The sequence below is a fragment of the Phyllostomus hastatus genome, unplaced genomic scaffold, assembly GCF_019186645.2.
Source record: "Phyllostomus hastatus isolate PE091 unplaced genomic scaffold, TTU_PhHast_1.1 phas_scaffold_46, whole genome shotgun sequence".
NCBI lineage: Eukaryota > Metazoa > Chordata > Mammalia > Chiroptera > Phyllostomidae > Phyllostomus > Phyllostomus hastatus.
In genome coordinates this window covers 32458633-32479362 of record NW_025334032.1, presented here as the reverse complement: position 1 = coordinate 32479362, position 20730 = coordinate 32458633, and the positions used below count along the sequence as shown (strand labels likewise).

The following is a 20730-nucleotide window of genomic DNA, read 5'->3' as shown; positions in this document are numbered from 1 at the left end:
CGCTGTCCACATGAATACACCATCTTGATACACCACCATCTCCCATGCAAAAGTCTTTGGAATACTTTCCTTGCAATCCTGTGGAAGAGACTGATTTCCACCGACAACATTTGGCTAACCAGCAGGAGCGAGAGGACCTGTGGCTTGTGAACACAACAAGGATGCCAACTTGTCCAACATCTTCATCCTCTAGATTTCATGTATGCCGCCTCCCAAGACAGTGCCAGAGTGAGCTGGACTTTGCAAAATCCCTCTTCCCTGCATGAAGACTTTCATTTTTGCTCTTGTATTCCTTTAGCAGATAGGAGGACCCTCTGGGCCTGAGATAGGTATGACTATGCCCCTTCAACAGCAAGAAGCAGCTATAGAAAATGAGACCTTTATCCATTTACCCTTGTAAGATTACAAGGTTCAAGGTCTGGTGGGGAGGAGGGGAATGTCATCACAGGTAGCTAGCTAATTATTGATAAGAAGGGGAACAAAGGAAATTGTGCATTGAGTTTAATAAACCAGAAAGTATAAGTCTGTTTGCTTCACCAAGAAGCTACAGCTTCACACCCCAGGGGATCATAGCGTTGCTCCACCAAGGGGATTAGCATTCTTCCTTTTTCTTCTGTTACTGGATTGTTGGATGCCACGGGTGGAAGTGCTTGACCTTAAGTCCTGTTAGTCTAACTAGAGGGTGGACCCATCAAGAAGCCCATGAAATCTTGAAAAGTTCATTGGTCTTTTAAAAAACACCTGATATGTCCCAAATCCAAGCTAATATATCTGATATGATCCCAGGGAAACAAAAAAGCTTGCGCCCGCTCTCTCTCTCTCTCTCTCTCTGTCTCTCTCTCTCTCTCTGTCTGTCTCTCTCTGTCTCTCTCTCTCTCACTAGTGACCCAAACATGCCCATTTGTTCAAGCACTCTCTCGCCTGGGAGCATGTGACTATGTGGGCCCAGCAGCAACCAGGGCAATGAGGCAGCCTGTGTGAGCTCTTAGGATTAAGCATCAACATTAAGCAGAAACTCTGGACACTGGCTTTTTTGTCTTGGCCTTGCTGAGGACACGTTGGACCTTTTCCACAGGGGGACAGAAGGAAGTGGGGAATTGGAAACGCAGGGGCAGCCATCCACACGAATAAACCATCTTGCAACCACAAAAAAAGGGTCTGTGAGAAAAAATGAAATAATTTATGTAAAACTAGTGTTTCAAAGCAAAGGGCTTTGAAAGAAAGCTCAAGAAATACAAGAAAGAGCTTTTCTTGGCTTCTATGTGTATTATGTATCTTAAGTTCTTTCACACAAAGCCAATAATATCACAAAATTTTATTTGAAATTAACTGCAGGAGAGTTCATTAAGCTGGTGGCTGGAGAGATGCTACATTTCACAGAATATTTTTCTTTTTCAGTTACTATAAGTTCAAAAAGAACTTGGACATACTAAGTATTTTTCAATTTCCATTTCTTATGCTGCTTGTTCTTAGGCAAATGCCTTTCCTAAGGATACATGGATGCCAACAGGTTCATATAATGTGTAGCTTAGAGTATTGCATGTACAGTACACATAGCCATGTTAGGAAGAATATGTATGAGGGGGGACCCCCAAAACTGGAATTTATTTATAAAAAAATTGTGTATTCTTACATGTTCAGAAGTCGGTCACCTTCAAAGTACTCTCCTTTTGATGCAATACACCTATTGAAACATTTTTTCCATGGCTCAAAACAGTTTTTGAACTCTTCGATTTTGATGCCTTTTAGCGCTTCTGCTGTTTTTTTGTTTCACCTCTTCCACATGGGCAACATGTATCCCTTTAAGAACTTTTTTTCACCCAGGAAAACAAAAGAAGTCTCTTGGGGCAAGATTGGGTGAATAGGGAGGGAGGGGCCATTTTTAGTCAAAAACTGCTAAACACTCAGCACAGTGTGGGCAGGTGCACTTGTAAATCACCCATCATGAAATGCACGAACTCAATGAAAGAGTCTTCGAGAGAATTTCACGGGAGCTGAACACAGCTTCTCACAACGCCAGCTGGTGCACTGATACAGATGGGCTCCTAGAATACTCACCTAGCCGGGGAGCCTGTCCGGCCATGGGTCCGCCCTCCAGAAGATAATTCTGATTTTGGGGGGTTCCCTCTCATATACTTAATTTTAATGATTTTTTCAATGTTTTTTGTAGGGTAACATTTATGTTAAGCGTTCATAAAGAATAACATCCTAGCTTATGTCTTAAACTGCCTTTAAGTATAGAGTAGAAGCACATTCAGTGTACACTTTCTCCTCTCCAGCAAAGCAAACTATATCATCCTTATTCTTTCGTTTTGAAGCCAGAAATTATCACATGCTTGAGATACAGTACTTTTTGACCCTGAAGTTTGCTTGCCTCATTTTCCCCCAACCATTAGCCTAGTTAACAGTCTATGTTTTCCCTCAGTCTTATAACATCACTGTCACTTTAAGGTATCCGAAATATCCTTTAGCAGCTATATAATCAATCATAATTTCTCTCTGTTTCCTTTGGAACAACCCCTTACAATGCTAATATCAACAAATGTTCATTTAGTCAATAAGCTTAAATGTGCATATTAATAAATGTCTATATCATGTTCCTTTTTGTCCTTTTATTCTCATCCTGTATGGTTTCCACGGTTTCTATAACTTACAATGTGAGACTCATCACACGTTTTTTTCTTCTCCTAAAGTGAGAATGTCAGATTTATACTCTTTGTACCAAATAAATGTTGATTAATGATTAAGTTATTTTTGAATTTCAGATATAAAACAAATAATTATTAATATAAAAATGTTCCCTTCAAATGTTGTATATTTATCCTAAAATGATTTAATGTTTACCTAAGATTAAAAATTAATTGAGCATCCTATATTTTTAATTGCTAAGTCTGTGCCCTGTTAATAATAACATTTACCAATTCATAGTATATATGTTTTTTTAATTTTGATTTTTTATGTGCTTGGCTCAGATGGCTTTCATTCCCCATTATTGATTCTTTCCAAGATGATCATTTTTGCTTATTACTTTTACCCTTTGGCTCACTCTGGGACAAAAATGGAAAAGATGAGAGTAATTTTCTCATTATCTAGAGGTCTACACTTAGTTGAATATTTGTTATTTTATTCACTTTTCAATTTAGCCCTGCAAGTGGTGTGATTATACATTTATTTCCTCAAGAATAAATTTTTAAAAATCATCAATAATTTTCTGTGTTGATACTTAGATTTGAGACGTCTATCAATTTTTAATCCTCCTTGGTAAATGAAAGTTTTGATAGCATTTTACTTTTATTTTCACTGATATATTCTGTGTGAATTACTATATGTGTCATTCTATGTTGGAAAATCAATATTGCTACTGTTCTTTAATTATATTTCTGCTATCTTGTCTTAGAAGTTTTCAAAATCATAGAGCAGTGGAAATTAATATTTGAACTTTACACATGGATACCATCCTTTTTGGAAGTTATATCTTATTATTTAAATGCCAAAAGAGTTTCTCCTTGAGATATGAAAATTCATATCTTGGAAGGTCATTTCAAATGCCACCCCATCACAATCATAAAATTAAAATTTTATATAAAACTGTCACTTTACTATCAAAGACCTATTTCTAAGAATTTTTCACACAGAAATAAATCTCTTAAAAATATCAAAAGAAAAAACTACTTAAATAAATAGTTTTTGCAGTTTCTTCTTTGCTTATTGATCAATGTATTTAAATTGTTCTTTACAATAAGCAGAAGCAGCTCTATTTGGTATGTTTAAAATTTGTACTTTTCAGTTGCTGGCATTGAGACCACTGAGGGAGCAGGTATAACATTCTTACACCAAGATATCTGGGGAAGATTAAACCACAAGAAAATAAAGTTTATTCTGAAAGAAATGATCTGAAACATTTATGTGAAATTACAAAAAAAATAAATAAGGAGAAGTTTTGTTTTCATCATCTTCTTTAAAAATTGTTTTGCATTTCATTTTTGAGAAGGAAGGTCATTTTATTTTGCTCAGTTAAATTATGCAAAAGCTCTGGGAACCTGGAAAATCAAAAGGAAGCTTCACTCGCCTGAGGAAGGTGTTGGAGGGCCGGCCTCTTGGATGACTGTGAGCTCCATGTGAAGTCCATTCTAGTGCAACGAAGCCAAGCAGGTCATGGGCTCAGAGAGAGCCTTCCTTCCAGTGAGGTCAAAGGAAGATGCCCAGGTTTCTGTGGCTCAGTAACCACTCCCATCAAAGGTGGGAGCTCTCTGTGGGAGAAGTAGCGGATGCCCAGTAAGACCGATGCTACGCTGCAGCTCGCTCTTCCCATTTTCATTCATGCTCTGCTATCTGCAGAGACACAGAACTGTGTATTGTGACCTATTTGTCCCTCAGATTCACTCACTAAGGAAATAAAAAAGAGGAAGGAGATGGGTCTTGTTCTTTGGTAAAAAAGTTAAACATTCTGACTCAGTCTGAACTCTTATAAATAACATCATCTTAAAAGTAGTCCCAGAGTGACATTGAGATTTGACCTCCTTGGCCCTTGACTTTGAATTCTTTTTTCAGTTTTTCCCTTATTTTCTGTATTCCTGTTTTCAGTTGTCCCATTTTTGGAAGTATATTTGCCCCATAAAAATAGAAATGAATATCAATGTACCTGTCCACTCGCTTATATTGACACGGGGCTCATGTTGCCCGCAGGCACTGAAGGAGCAGTGTTCGGGCACTCTGTGGAGACGCCTCACATCAGAGCAGAACCTTCCCAGGACCTCAGGTAAGTCCTGGCTCTTACACCTGCCTGTATCAGTGTTCTCGCGACTGTTGATCATCTTTGATGTGTAAGGAATGAAAAGAGAGAAAATGCTTCAGGCCTGTATAAATTGACATTTTCTGCTACATGGTAGATAGTCAAGTATTAGATGGACAAGAAAATGTGTGTTCTTATTCTAAAAATAAATAATTTAAGCTTTGGGAGTAAAAGATATTTTATATAATTTATTGTGGTGATCACTTTACTCTGTGTGTGTGTGTATGTATCATATTATTCACCTCAAGCTAATATAATGTTATATATGAGAAAAATATGTTTTATGTAATTAGTTTTGGATAGGTAAATTACATTCTAAAATGCATTCGATACATTCAAAAGACAATAGTATTGATATTGAATAAATAAATCAAATATTAAAATCATATTTAAAGCAGAATCATAGTATCAACCTGAGAGGGTCTTTGTACTGGAAACTACAGTGAAAATAGTAAGCCAAAAAAAACATTTTATTTCATAAATAGCAAGTTTAGCCCTTCCCATTTTGATAGTGGGAAAAACTACTCAAAGGAAAATAAAAAAATAAAGATGAAAAATTTTAACACCAAAGAAAGTCACACTTTTAAAAGTGTAAAATTTGCAGTTCTTTCTAGTTTATGATAAAATTTCCTTTAAAAATCTGTTTCTAACTAGTAGAATAACCAGATTCACACAAGCTAGTTAACAATAAACAGAAGGCACCTTTCTTCTTGTGATCAAGGTATTTTTTTATAAGATAAACATCATTATTTACTCTAGGCAAAACCCCAAGGATTTAAAAAGGTTGAAAATTATGTGTAAATAGTATCTCATAGTATGTTATAGTCTTGTTTTATGACTCTCTCAGGAATTTAACATTTTGTGTAATTATTGATTTTGTCCCATTTTTTGTGTAATTATTACTTTCACAACTCTCCACCTAAGGAAGCTGTCTGCTCGCTTAGAATGGGATCTACTTCTCCCTTGCTCCTCTTTAGAGCTGTAGCAGCCAGCACTGCACCTCACGTGCAGGAGTGTTGGATCAGTATTTGTTAACTTGGATTACTGAAATGTAGAAAAACTGCATCATGAGGACACAGCTAAATGCATGTAGGAAACATGGCCCCACTTGTTTTCATATTGTTAAGACATGTGTGACCAACACTGATGCTAATAGTTTTTGACCTGTGTTTTAATACAGATATCAGAGGTTAGTGATTCACGCAATAAAAAGTTAAATTATTAAGATCAAAAGGAAACATTTTTCCATCCATTGCATTTTATTTTATTTTTTGCACATTTTTTATTGCTGTTCAAGTACAGTTTCTCCATTTCCCCCCATCACTCTCCCCACCCCAGCCATCCCTACTTCCCACCCTTGATTCTACCCCCCTTTGGTTTTGTCCACGTGTCCTTTATGCATGTAAAGGAAACATTTTTACTCCTAGCATGTTAGTAATTATGCACTCATCTTTTGTTTTTCCATAGGAAAAGTGTATTTGCAAAAGTAGAATAAGAACCAACTGCTATTTTAATTACCTTCCTGTCATGAATCAAAATTTGTAAGTGTGAATGTGGGTTAAATTATAGATAGTATGTAGTATTTCTAGTTTTTAATTTTCTAATTATTCATCAATTATTTAAACATTGAGCTAAGCTAGGCTTCTCTGCTGCTGCTGAATGCAGGTTTACAACCCCCAGGTGTGTGTTACGGATCTGAATTCCAAAACTGAAACAGAAGCACAGCACAGTCATGATGGGCTTATTCAATTATTCATTTGTGTACTGAAGATTGAAATCAGAGTGTCTGAGATTTTTACAAGTTTTGCTGACAATTTTCCTTTCAGGGCAGTAAGTAGTACTCTTAGCTGATACCTGATTCTAATCAACAAGGTGAAATGGTTGGCCAAGTAAATAAAATAGAAATTTGAAGAGTAAGTAGCCTCACTGCCTTCGGTTTTGATTTTGTCAAAAATAAAAGGCTTTAGAAAGGAACATTCCAAAAGTTTGCTGTAGAATATAGGTAATAGTTTGGTGTGGAAATGTAGTAGATTTCTTCAATTTATTTATTCAACAGATGTTTGATGAGTACTTATTATGTACAAAGTTCTGTACTAGTTTCCATGTTCATTTAAACCTAAACATGTAGATTTTTAAATTGTTTTTAAATATAAGATGACATTGTTTTTCCAGAGGAACCTCTGCATTTCAAAAAGCTAAAAAATGAATACTGAATGGTCAAGAAGGAGATAGTGGCATATTTGCTTGAAATAACTCATATATGAATGTTCTTCCTTTTTTATTTCTTAAGTTAATTCATACGTAAGTTATTACAGTTCAATAGAGTCTCTGCACTCCATGCTGAGAAGTGATGAAATCCATTATTTAATGCCCATTGCCCAAAGGCTGTGTGAATCTAAGTGCCATGAACTGTTCCAAGAATAAGGCAAAAATGCTGACTTGGAATTAGTAAATGAGTTAATATTTCATGGTGTAATTGGCATCTTTTCATCATTTCCATTCCTGTATAAATATAATTTAAAACTGAAATGTTGAGGTTTGCAAGCTCCAAATTACTCTCTGGAAACACCGTGTTAATTTCACGTCATTTCTGCATTCAAGGAAAAGCTACCATTTATTAAGTAGTTAAGAATTTTTCCCTGAGACATTTTGTCAATCAAAGGGTAAAATACTTTGCTGGTATTTTTCTACCTGTGAAAAAATAATAATAATAATAAAATAGAATTTTTCTCCTCTCCTCCCTTCTCTTTCCCTCCCCCTCTTTTCCCTTTTTCCCCTCCTCCTTTCTTCTTCTTACCTTCTTCTTCCTTACCTTTTATTCTTTCATTCTATGTATGTTTTTATATATTTATCTAGAGTTAGTATTCAATGAGCATTTTGAAAAGCTGGTTTTATCTTGCACACTGGGAAACACAGAAAAACAACGGATCTAGATTTGTTTGCTCTAATGTGAAGGAAGAGGGCATGATGACCTGCGCTAGTGAGCAGAAAACAATAAAAATGAGGAAACAAAACCAATGCCATTTGCATCTATAAAAAGCTCATTGTATCCTCAGGTGATGACAGTGTACTTTTTTATATGTTCAAGTCAGTTTGCATTGAATCTTTTTTTTGTCTTAACTCACTTTTCTGTCCAATTCTCCATTCATGCCATCATTGAAACCTCAAATAACTCATGAGTGCCTGCTATTTCTCTGGCACTGTGTAGAGAATTTACCAAGAACATGTTATATGATGCTTAGGTTCTATTTAAGTTTCTATTCAGTAACTGCATCTCGAGACTTACTTTAAAAGAAGAGTGAATTCTTTTCTTAGAATGTTGAGAATTCTGCTAAGACCTATGCCTCTCAGTTTCAAATCTGAGAATAGCACAGCACCATCAAAACAAAATCTTATTGCCTCTTTGCTATGTAAACACCATAAAAGCAGGATCACTTGGAAAAAAACAGGCAGGGTGATATGAATTCAACATTAACCCCACTCTGGGTACTCGTTATGAAAAGGAGTCTGAAATTCATTGCTATGAATTTAATGCTTTCAAAATGGGCACTTCTATATTTTAGAATTTTATACTTTGAATAAATAAAATGGGAAACTATGTTCTGAATTTTCTTTGAATTTTCCATTGAATATTAGAGTCTGTGATTTCTTTATTAATTTTTATATTTTGAATAGATGAAATGAAGTTATTCCTGCAAAGTTTGTTAAGAATCTAATGGTATTTTCTTCAGTATGGCTAGGCAATTTATTAAGCATCATTTATTAACATTTACTAAATAACCTGATAGTTCCCAATCCAAATGATATCTGCATTTGTCAGACTACTTCAAATGCTTTGTTTTAGAGTCTATTTTGTTCCATCAACCCAATTTTAATTTCTAATTTTAGTATCATTTTAATTAAAATTACTTTATTAAGTTCTAATTTTAAAAGAAAAATCTCCCACTTTACCTTTATTTTTTAAATCTGTTAATTGCCATACATATATTTTGTCCCCAAATATTTTGACATAGTGTTTTAACTTTCAAGAGATTCCACTGAGATTCTTACTGGGGTTTCATACACATTTTTATTACTTTCTGAAATATGGGAAGTTTCATGACATGATGTATGTATAAGTTTATTTTTATCCAAGAATGTCTCAAATTTTTAAATTTTGAGGTGAAGAATATCAGATGTATTTTTCATATTTCCTTCTCCCTGAAATGATTGTAAAATATAGACATTAAATAATATAATATTTATATTAATATGATAATTTAGCAACATAAATTATATACTTTAATGTATCCCTTGTCCTGACCAGTGTGGCTCAGTTGGTTGGGCATCGTCCCACAAAGCGAAAGGTTGCCAGTTCTATTCCCGGTCAGGGCACAGGCCTGGGTGCAGTTCGATTCCCAGTTCAGGGCATCTAAAAAAAGGCAACCGATGATGTTTCTCTCTCACACATCAATGTCTCTCTCTCTCCATCTCTCCCTTCCTTCTCCTGCCTCTAAAAATAAATAAATAAAATATTTTTTTAGAAAGCATCCCTCCATGCCATTAATAATACTCTTTATAGTTTTCTTCTGACATTTCTGTTTATATGCTGACTCATTTTCAACACTAAATGGCTAGCGTTTTTTTTTTTTAACTCACAATGTCTGTAGAGTTAAACTCAAAAGACCTTTCTTTATCAGCTCTGCTGGTAAAAGGGAACTAGTGGCAAAGGACAGAGTGTAGTGAATGGGAAGCAGGGAAGTCGGCAGAGGAATGGGACAGGACAGAAAACGCCATTAATGTTTCAAAATACCATTCCACCACATACTTATTTCCCTAATTCTTTAAAAACATTTCTTACAAATCCTATAAGAAAACATTAAAATTGTCGATGTAGAAATGATAAAACCGAGGCTTATTGCTGCTAATTTCCCTGAGCCCAGGTCAAGCCAGCTCCCTGCCTTTACCGCCTCTTTGGGGAAGAATCCTCTAAGTCAGTTGGCAACGTGCTGTACTGTGTGGCCACAGTGCCGACAGACACCTGAATGTGATGAAAACTTTCTAATTAAATAATTTATAAAGATGAGAATGAGAAAACTCAAGGGCTCTGAAATCCTTTATATATTTTAATTCTCTGATCCCAAATGTAAAACATGGTAGAAATATGGTACAAAAAATGTGCACATTTAATATGGATATTTTACTATTAAATACATGAGTAATCACTGCAACCCCTTATTCTCAGAAACAAAATAACTTGTATCAATCATTTGATAAAGTAACTGCGCTTTTCCTCCACTTACAATATCACTGAGTTGCATTTCCATGAATGTCAGATTCATAATTTGTTGTAGGACTTTAATCCATTTTAATTAAGTTTTAACTGACATCAATTTTTATGGCTCAATCATATCCAAACTTAAAGAATTACATTTTGTTTTATGGATAATGAACAAATGGAAATAGTAGTGGTCAGAAATACACTATTCAAGGTGGTACGGATTTGGAGGTCTGGCTGGGGCAATTAATTACAAATATACAATTTAATGTTCAGATTTTAAAATTTGATACTGTGTCAAAGTATAAGAATTATGAATGAAAAAATTATGAGTTTTTTTAAGCTTTCAAATAGTCTGCAAAAATGTGTGTTTTTTGTTTTAAAAACAACAAAATACAGAGTTTTCTTTAAAATATTTATATTCAAAAACTTACATGGCCTCGCTCCCACCAGGGGTTTTATGAAGATGTCCCAGAGGCACATAGAGACGAAAGTTTCAAAACTGGTTTTGTGAGGGGGGGGGGGACGGGGGGGGGGGCGGGTGAGTGATTTGAACGTGCCCAAATCACTGTTTTCCTAAATGCTGGCTCAAGTCCTTCCATATCACCTTCCACATCATTACTGGCAAAGCTGATCAAACGGTTTAATGTGGTTCTCTCTGCAAAGCAACTTTGGGTCTAATGCCTCTGAGTGGTGGTGAGTGTGACCCTGAGGGGACTCCTGTCCTGAATTCCTGTGGTGGAGGGGAGCCTGGAAGCTGCAGCCCCAGGGCAGAGCACTTACCCATAAAGACCAATTCAGGGATAAAACTTCTTCTCACACTAGTGTTTTTTACTGCGGTATTATGTTGTCTTTGTTCTGCTTTCTTTGCTTCTACTCTCAAGTTTTATATTTGAAGATCCTTCGGAACTGTCTCCCAGCTACCTATTTTTTTTGCAAACACAACTGTCTTCAACACTTTTTTTCTCAAAATGTATGTAGTTAACCTTTCATCACACTTGTACTGGTGAATCAGCTTTCGTTTAATTTTTCTTCTTCTGACTAATGTCATTTATTCTGTGGACATTTTCCTCACACAGTAGAAGTCAGTTGATGGAGGAAACATCTTCTTTCTGTAATTAATTTCTAGAAGCTTGAAGAGTACTTTGAAGATTTTCAAGCTGACAGAATTTTTACCGTGCCTGCTCGGCAGTTCACAGATTTCATGATTTTCATTGAAGCTCTCTCGTCTTCACGAGATAGGGGCTCATTATTGATGCTTATGTACATGCTCCATCTGGAAACTTATTTTCTTAAAACTCCACCATTACTATGAAAATGTATAAAAGCTTTAAACAAGTAAACTTATGATGACCTACTTTTCATGTGCGTTGTGAAGGGAAACAACATAAAAAAACTTGGTGAATCATTATATAAATAAGAGTTAACAATTGTTGCCAACAAATAGTTTCATATAAAGAGCCAAAAAATAAATAATCAAAAGTAATTTTAAACATCATTTTGGTTCCCCCTCTTTTTTTTTAAATGGCAAGGATTTTTATTTATTCCCACCTGCTTCTTTGTTTTTAGCTGACTGATTTGATCTGTTCGTTCATTGTAATTTATTTTTATTTTTACTGTTATGGATTGGTTTGTTTTTCTTTTAGGCTGGAGTCACCAACCAGGTCCTTGATCATGGAAGCTCCTCGAGGGGTCCAGGTGCGAGCTGCTGCAGGAGACTTCAAGGCCACCTGCAGGAAGGAGCTCCACCTGCAGTCCACAGAGGGGGAGGTGAGTTCCCAGGGCAGACGGTAAGAATCCTTCCGGTCAAAGTACATGCACGTGGTTCCAGGTGAGACATGGAGAACTGCTTCCTAAGAGAGCTTAAATGTGAAGGAACGTATTACTATTTCTTCCTGAATGTGAAAATTAGTAAGCCTAATGTTATTTACTTAAGTCAAAGCTCTGTTTATTTTCTACTGAAATATATTCACTGAGGGGTGGGACAGTTTAATAACTAGCAAGATAATATCAAGAATAAATTAATCTTTGTTTTTTCAAAATTCTATATTATTCTTCAAACCATTCTTCCAAAAATTACCTTGGATGTTTGTTTCCACAAAAACAGAGCCTATATTTTTAAAAGAAACAAAAGGTTCTGTTACTCTTTAGCCCTATTGTTATTTCCTGGATAAGAGTTTTCTTCCATTTACTTTATTTCCCCACAAGAATCTCCTTTAAGTCTGTTGTCATTCCTTTAAAAATCAAGAATCTTTTGTCTCTGGTCGTCCTCTCTTGCATGCTAATGCAATAGATACACATTTCTTTCATTTCCTTTTCTTGCTGTATATATTGTGATTGTTCTGTCTGTAGAGTCACATTTTTGTCCATTCTGAACGTTACTTAGTAGATGTCTTCACATATTTCCTCCCCGCACTTTGTCTGTGACCTTTACCTAGAACTCTCTATAAACGCTATACCATTCACTGGCCCTCCAGACCCCTTCACTTCTCCTTACTCTCTACTTCTTTGTCTCCCTGTGCCTCACTCTGCTTACTTATCCTGATCTACATGCCCAGAGTCCTCTTCAGTATTTAATTTCATATTTAACACCTACATTGAGCTTTTAGTTTGGGTAATTATGTTGTTCATTTCTAGGATTCTCCTCTGTTGCTTTTTCAAATCTGCCTGGTCATCTTGGCAATTGTTCTTTTTTATTTTTTGGCTCATTTGTTTTTAATTCTACCTTAATTATTTCAAAGCCTTATACATAATGCATATTCTATTCTGTATACTTTTATTTTAATTCTCAAAGTCCTTGAAGTTCTAACGTGATGTTTTGCTGTTTGTGCCAATTAATTCCTTCAGTATTTTCTTCCCTTATGTGCTTATTTATTTTTTATTAGGGGCTTACAAAGTTTAAATTCAGGAAAAAAGAATGGAAGGCTAGTTTAAGAGATATTCTGGAGCATTTTATTACTCTTCAGATGTAAAATGAGAACATAAACTAATACAATCAAAAGGAGACTTTCTTTTTACTTTTTTGCCATTATCTCAGTTGTTGATTCATGATAAATTTTAATTATATACTTTGATCATTTTTATAAACAAAGTCATGTTCAGGACCACATTAGCATCTTATTGGATATTAAAACATAAATGATCGATAAATTTGCTTTAGAATATTTAAAACATACATCCATATTACCTTTTAGGGTTTCTTTCCACTACTGTTACAGACTACATATAATAATTTGCCTTCCACAGCAAGACAAAATCCTTTCTAAATATTTCACATCCTTTTTAATGAGTTGCTTTTATCATGCTAATGAGTTCATTCAAATTATTCATAGTGAATTATCCCATAATAAATATTGGTGCTTATTAATCTCTGTTCTGCTCCTACTTGTACACCACTTTGCTGATGTTCTTTTATTCAAAGTATCAGCAGATCCCTCGGATTCAATTAGAGGTTGTCATTTAATTGTGAACGGAGGATTATGCTATAAATAAATCATATCCAGAGGTTTTCAGCTATGGTCCTTTTTATGCTAATAAAACAAATATATAGAAAAGTACCACATTTTATATTAGCATAAACAACGTGTAATTTTCCAATGAAGAAATATGAAATGATATAAAATCTTTCTCTGTGTTTCATGGTATGCCACAGAAAGGCAGATTGATCATTTACTAAACAATACAGAAAGCTGTCAAATTTACCTTTAGATGCATTTTAAACTAGTTAAAATCAGAACAGGCATAGCATTGTGGTAACCGAAATAATGAACAAAATGTGTGAGAATGAAATTGCACACAAAATTCCCCACTGCAGAAGATTCAGTTATTTTTGACATAATGTTGCAAGGAATTTCAAATTCAGGTCTGAAAACCACAGAATCATAATTTTAAGAAAACTGAAAGTGTTACTATAGCATATGCAAAGCAATAATGTAATAGCATATGCAAGGTCACAGAGGAAAAAGAAAACAATTTTTATTTTGCAAAGCGATTAAGATTTTTTCTTATAGTGACAGGTCTAATTTAACTGGCAAGAATGGGATGTATGAATTCTTAGTGACAAGAGGACAATGGGCCATGAGTTAAAACCTCAGAGGTGTAATTTTGAATACTAGGAAGAGTTTCAAAACAAGTGGATTATATGGCTTGTAGGACAATATAGAATAGAAATATCAATTTTGGAAGCTGGAAAGTAAACAGTATTATAGTAACTGCTTCCGCAGACAGAGCTGTGAGCAAGCCCGTCCACTCTGCAGGAGCCTGGAGAAGCTGAGCAATGTTGGGTTGGAAAGAATCAATATGTATCAGTCCTTTTTGCCTCGTCACATTTTCTGTATCAAGCCAAGAAAATATCTTCTCTTTTTAATGTCCCTGTTCATTTTAATTTATCCATTAATATAATCTACCTCCCTTATGTGGTTGAGGCTACAGTTTCAGTATCAGAAGTTGATGGAATTAAGTGTTGTCAGAGCTCAATATTGTTAAAGCGCCCCTAAATGGATGGGAGAGCCTGTGGGCAGTGCTCTAGCTAAGCTCTAGTGGGCCACATAGCATAAGGTTCAAGGCTAATGCCCATTGATGAGGTCTCTACATCTGTGCTTGCTTTCCAAGGCTGTCACCTGCTTGCCCTACCTGTGTCAAAACCTCTACTCTCTACATTTATTCCCTCAGACCACACCAATGGAAAGGCAAATAGTCCCAAACCATAAAACCCAGTGGTTCAGGCTGGCATCAGCAAGCCTCCAAAAACCACCAGGGCTAACCAGCAACATTTATTTCCGTGCTTACTAATAGTGAACCATTCACGGTATCTTCAGTATCTTGTAGTCATTTGGTCAACCCCACACAAGCCTCCTTATCCACATGTTGTTTTGCTTTCCACACCCCACTGTTACTCATCTGTGCTTCGAGGTCTCTGGGGCAAAACACCAGCACCTAACACTTCTTCAAGGAACTCACCTCTAAGTATGCAGACCTAAACCCCACAATCCCAGACCTGGCCCGTGTAGTGATTCTGGAACATGAGAGTGTCTGCTCTGCAAGCATGCCAGCTCCTACAGAGAAGTGAAGAAAGGGGCGTGAACTCTGCAAGGCCAGTTTCTCTCTCAAACTCAAACCCTCAGACTCAGTGAGAGGAGACATCCCTGCCCCCACCCCCCACCATAGAGAAATGCACGGAAGAACCTGGAGTGTGTAACAGTGAGTGACAGTCACTGATGTCCCTCACCATGGGAACAGAGTCGAAAGAAATGAGGCCCAACATCTGTGCCCAAAAATGTATTATTTTCTTTTGCTGGTTTTGTGCATTTCTAACTTTTAAGTCAGTAAAAAACAAATCTTCTTAAAATAATTAGAAGGCCTTTTTTTCTCTTTACTTTCCTCTCACTTAACCCAAGAATAAAGATGCATTCTTAACTTTGAATACTGTCGGTCAAGGTAATTATCCATTTATTTTATAATCTATTCATTTGTTCAACAACTATTTGTCTTAAGTAGACACTGTGTGTGCAGGGTCAAACACTGTGGAGGTGTAAAACTTTTTAGTTGTGATTGTACCTTCAATGAAAAATAAGATATATATAACTATAAAATAGTATATAAGATTAGTAACAATAAAGTGCTACAGGAGAACCAAATAAAGTCTTTCTCTCGTGGAGTGTCAGGGAAAGGCTATGGAGATAAAGCTGATGAGAGGACATGGGTGGAGGGTGACATTTGTACCCAGAGCAGAGGGACATGTCCAAGAGGAAGGGGGAGCATTATCTCACACAGCATGTACTGCCACAGTTCTGTGAACTGTCCTGTAACCATGAACCAAAGGCAGATTCTGCCCTCGTAGATTTTACTTTTATGTAAGAGAAGCACAGTAAATGAACAAATACAATAAATGTTAGGAAGGGATGTTTACTATAAAGAAAAGTGAAACTGTCAAGGAGAAATTAATGAATAGATTAGTGTTATTTTAGTAGGAGGAGCAGGGAAGTCCTTTTTTGAGAAGGTGACCATATAGCAAACACTCAAACAAACATGCTCGTATCCAGATTAATCTAAATTATGCATGACCATAGTCTATGAATCCTTTTTCTGGCTCATTTGCACGGGCAATTAGTTATTGTGTTTCAAAATTTTAAAAGTATGAAAGAGGCTAACACTGGAAATCTCCCTCCGGTCCTATTCTCTGGCCACCTGGTTACTATCTACCCCAATCATATATATACACACATCTGCAGGGAAATGTTTCAAGCTAAAGAAATAGGGACTAAAAACACCCTGAGGTGAGCGTTCTTTTGGGATATTTGAGGAAATGTAAGAGCTAGAGCGAGAAAAATTATAGGTAACGGTGTTAGAGAAACAGGCCAGGCCATGTAGGACTTGTCGGTCATGGAAAGGAATTGAGACTAATGTTAAATGTGGGGAATTTTGAGCACTGGGGTGATGTGATTTGATTTGCATATCTTAAAAGTTTACTCTAGTGATATGTAAAATAGACTATAGGAGAATAACAAAGGCAGCTGGGTGGGCCAGTTAGGCAACTATTTCAAGAGTCCTAGTAAGAAATGAATAAAACTTGGATGAGGACGAATATGTAGAAAACGGCGTATTCTCTGATTCTCCTGTCAATTTAAAGATGTCTTTGTACAGTAATTTACTACATAACAATATAATAAACAAAAGACTAGAGAGAGGTTTTTGTTTTTGTGTTTGTAGTTGATTTTTTGTTTTTGTTTCTGTTTTCTCATTCAAGTTCCCGATCCACTTTGTCTTTTTTGGATCTTTCCCCATGCATGTCAAAACCATGTGATCCCTGTCCCTAACAGTGTTAAGGCCATGATTTGGAATAAGTGAAGTAATCTTGCAAGTTAGAAGATACAACAAAGTGGGTGTTGAGTACAAGTAATATGTTTCATGGAGACCTCGAATCTGATTATATCAACTATCTGTTGTTAATCCTGCAAATTACCTACTCAGTACACCTTTTAGACAGTCTGTCAATGTTTTGTGTTTTTTAAAACTAGGCTAGAGTCATTTTTTTATTAATTTCCCACCCAGTAATGTCATACCCATGAAGTTCCTCCCCTCCCCACAAAGCACACTATTACAGGTATGCGGAAGCTTCATTTGGGGGTCCATGATTATAGAAACTTGGAAGTTCCTTGTATATTCTTTAAACTAGGCATAATTAAGAAGTTACAATGAGATACTCTGCCAAAATCATGAATTTCCTGTGGTATTTGAATAACTGGGTTGGCTTCTCGAGCAGATTGTACAATATTGCTTTTTCAGATCAAGGACTTTCCATCAGAATTCACCATGTCTCAAAGGAGAAGATAGCTGTAGAGCTTTTGGGCTGTACCGTAGGAGTGTAATTTGTTTGTTCAACAAAGCATGGCAGCTAAACCAATAGAATTATTTGTTGTGTAGTCTTTCTTATTAGGCCATGTTGTAAAGCTCTGAGGAATGGAGAAGGCTAAAACGAATTAAAATGCAACTTTTCCCCCTAGATATTTTTGAACGCGGACACAATTCGGCTGGGAAATCTGCCGACTGGCTCTTTCTCATCTTCACCCAGCTCTTCAAATGCCCGACAGACGGTGTACGAGTTGTGTGTGTGCCCCAACGGCAAACTCTACCTTTCTCCAGCAGGGGTGGGTTCCACCTGTCAGTCCAGTAGCAACATCTGCTTGTGGAGCTGAAGGGACTGATTCCTCCTCACACCACAATAGCCTTTGTTCCTGTCTGTCTGCTTCACAGTTCTGCTCGGTTTCCCTTGTGATCAGTCCAGAGCTTCTTCAGATGGTCCACAGAGCGACTTCTTCCAGCGTAAGCAGGGATTTGCCTCCACCTTCTCTTGTGATTATACTGTACTGCTCAACACGGAGAGTGTGGGTGTCGGAACAGCGTCTCACCTTCAGCAGGAGAACTGGATCAGAACTTTCGCTCAAAAGGGAGAATAACATAGGTGCCTTTGCTACATGAAGTGAAGCACACAGTTTTAGATTTTTGCAGGACCTGGATATGAACTGCACATATATCCATTGCGTAGATGATATTCCCAGTATCCAATGGCAAGATGAAATGCTTAATTAACCCTGTAAGAAAACTAATACTACAGTCCGAAAGCACAATTTTCCACTCATCTTTTTGGATGTAAACGTTTTTTTCCCCCGAATTTTAAAATCTTAAAGCATTATGTAATGCTTGCTTTACTAAAAATTTAAACTCAATACATGATTTTTAACAAAACAAAGCAAAACAAGATAGATTCCCACTCTGAATTTTATTTGTTTCTTTAAAATCCATGTGTTGTTACTCTTTGTCTACTAAGTCTAGAATTTTGTACATTAGGAAATTTTGAAAGCACTCAGCAATATAATCTTTACAGAATTAACAAAATGCCATTACACTGTCATTTGTCGGATCTGAATGGCCTTATGTAGTAGTTACTTGGCTATTGCATGTGTCATATTTACTTTTAACAAAACATCTGATTTATTGCAACATAAGATAGGATTAAGAGGGGAATACAGGTGGTGTGGAATCCACATGCTATTTGTTACTCCTAGGTTCTAACAGTACAATATTGGTTTGCTTCATTCACTTTATACTTGACTCTGACTGCTAAAATTCAAGCATCCTCTCAATAAATAAGTACTAGTGTGACGCATTAATGCTGAGAATGGATTCACTTTCCACTGGAATATCATCTTCAGAATTATATCAGTGTATTCTTATTGGGGATTAAACTTTAGGGACAGTAGAAATTAAATTCAAAATTCCTGCTCAAAGTAAAAAAAAATACAAATGTTAACAAATGTTGAAAATGTGTTCACTCCATTAGATTCATATTTTAAGGAATTTGCTTTCTTTCAACTCTTAGTATTTAGTTCCTTCTCTCAGGCTGTTAAGCTACCCTACTACCAGAAATCACAGTTCTTTCCATTCTCCACTGCTTATTTTTACAAATTAACTTCTAATAAATAATCCAGAATACTATAGACATGTTTATCACAGCACTCCTTAACTCAAAAAAAAAATTTTTTTTTTTTAAATTTACAGAAGCCAAGAATGTAAAGTTGTATTAAACATGTTCTATTATGGGGAAATGACTTGATTACCATAAGGTAAGTCCTTAATTTTCACATGTTAGTCAACTGTGCCCGGCCCTCCGGCAGTCACTGTTACAGGTGCCTGGAAGCTCCATTCTGGGGTCTGTTACTATGGACACTTTGGAGTTCAGGCCTCTACCGCACAGAGTGAAGTGAGAGATTGGAACCTGTTCAAGCTATTTGGGTAGTGGAAGCAGGAAAATTGGGTGATGTCAGCAACGGAGTGAACCGTTTGGCCAGAATTATTTTGTTTGGATAATCCATCATATCAAATAACTGAAAAAGCCCCATATCATTAAATGCATTCTATACTTAGCAGAAGAGTCAGAAAGCTAGTGCAGTTTTATTACTTTTAATATAGAACTTGACTTGTGTTTGGACTTATTATATAAAACTTTGACTCAACATTGGAGTAAAAACTAAGATATGCAATTGCTTAAAAATCATATCATAACACAAGAGTTCAATTTATTTAAGTTAAAACGTTAGAATTTAACCTGAGAAATTCTTGCACTGTTTTTTGCAAAATACTAATAGAAGGTACAGCACAAGAAATTTTGAGAAATTATGGATGCTAATTGCTCTTGTGGATGGACGATTTAGGGAAACATTAATTTGAATCATAATTAAAATTCAAAACATCTCTAAATTTAAAGCATTAGAAAGTTTCTTAATCAAATGGGAACTTTTTTTTTTTGATTAGTGATTAGCTGTGTTTCTAATCTCAGCTCTGTCTTCTACTAATCAGTGAGCTGATTTAGGCAGTCTGGGAATATCTCCAAGCTTCAGTTTACTCTACTTTGCAACAGAACTATTGAACCGAATGTCTCTTGAGACCCCTTTCAGCTCTAACATGTTCTAATTCCAAAAGCAAATATCATAAGAGGTGGAAGGGGCCACTGAAGGTTTAAATTATGTGGCGTAAGAGGAGAAAAGATGCAAAGAATGAGGAGACAAAGATGTGTAAGAACCAAGTCTAGTGAGGGCTGTCAAATTTTGAATTCAAATGTATTCCAAAATGTCTTAGAAACAATTAAAAAGGAATATATGTTAAGAGACTGAGAGTGTGTCTAAATGATGTAAAAATAGCTGTTGAATTTAGTAAAAAAAAAAATTGTGATACAGATGGCTTTCCTATCCAACACTGAATAGTTGGTTTAAATTACTTGACTGGCTGCTTTAGATTCCTTAGCATCTAAGTATAGCCTTGGAGGTCAAGCTTCTATCGAAGACATAGAAGATTGCTCCTAAAAGTCTTTAAATTTCTCATAAAAGTTTAGATTCTTTCTTAACACAGCGGTCCCTTCATTGCAGTCTGCCCAAGCAGACTCATTATCTGCTTTAACAGTGCCATTTTTACATCACAACATACATAAGTATAATGCAGTTTATGTAGATGCAAATGTCATATTTCCTAAATCAAACTCAGAAAAAAATGATTCTTTAAGTGTAGTACATGAACATTTTGCATTCATTTTAGCTGGAGAAGGCAGGCATGGGGAAGGGAAAAATGCAGGCAGGCAAGATAGGTGGATGGAAGAGAATTAACTATTCTTAGTATTTAAGTCCTTAGG

The 20730-nt window shown here is 35.9% G+C and overlaps 1 protein-coding gene across 1 annotated transcript in view; it reads left to right on the top strand.

Annotated features, from left to right (window-relative positions):
* Nucleotides 1-17743, top strand: part of SGCZ (sarcoglycan zeta) — a 664156-nt gene extending 646413 nt beyond the window's left edge. Inside the window, exons 6-8 of the mRNA XM_045821509.1 lie at nt 4687-4759; nt 11696-11819; nt 17552-17743. Coding sequence (XP_045677465.1) covers nt 4687-4759; nt 11696-11819; nt 17552-17743 — 389 coding nt within the window. The remainder of the gene's footprint in view (nt 1-4686; nt 4760-11695; nt 11820-17551) is intronic.
* The last annotated feature ends 2987 nt before the right edge of the window (nt 17744-20730 follow it).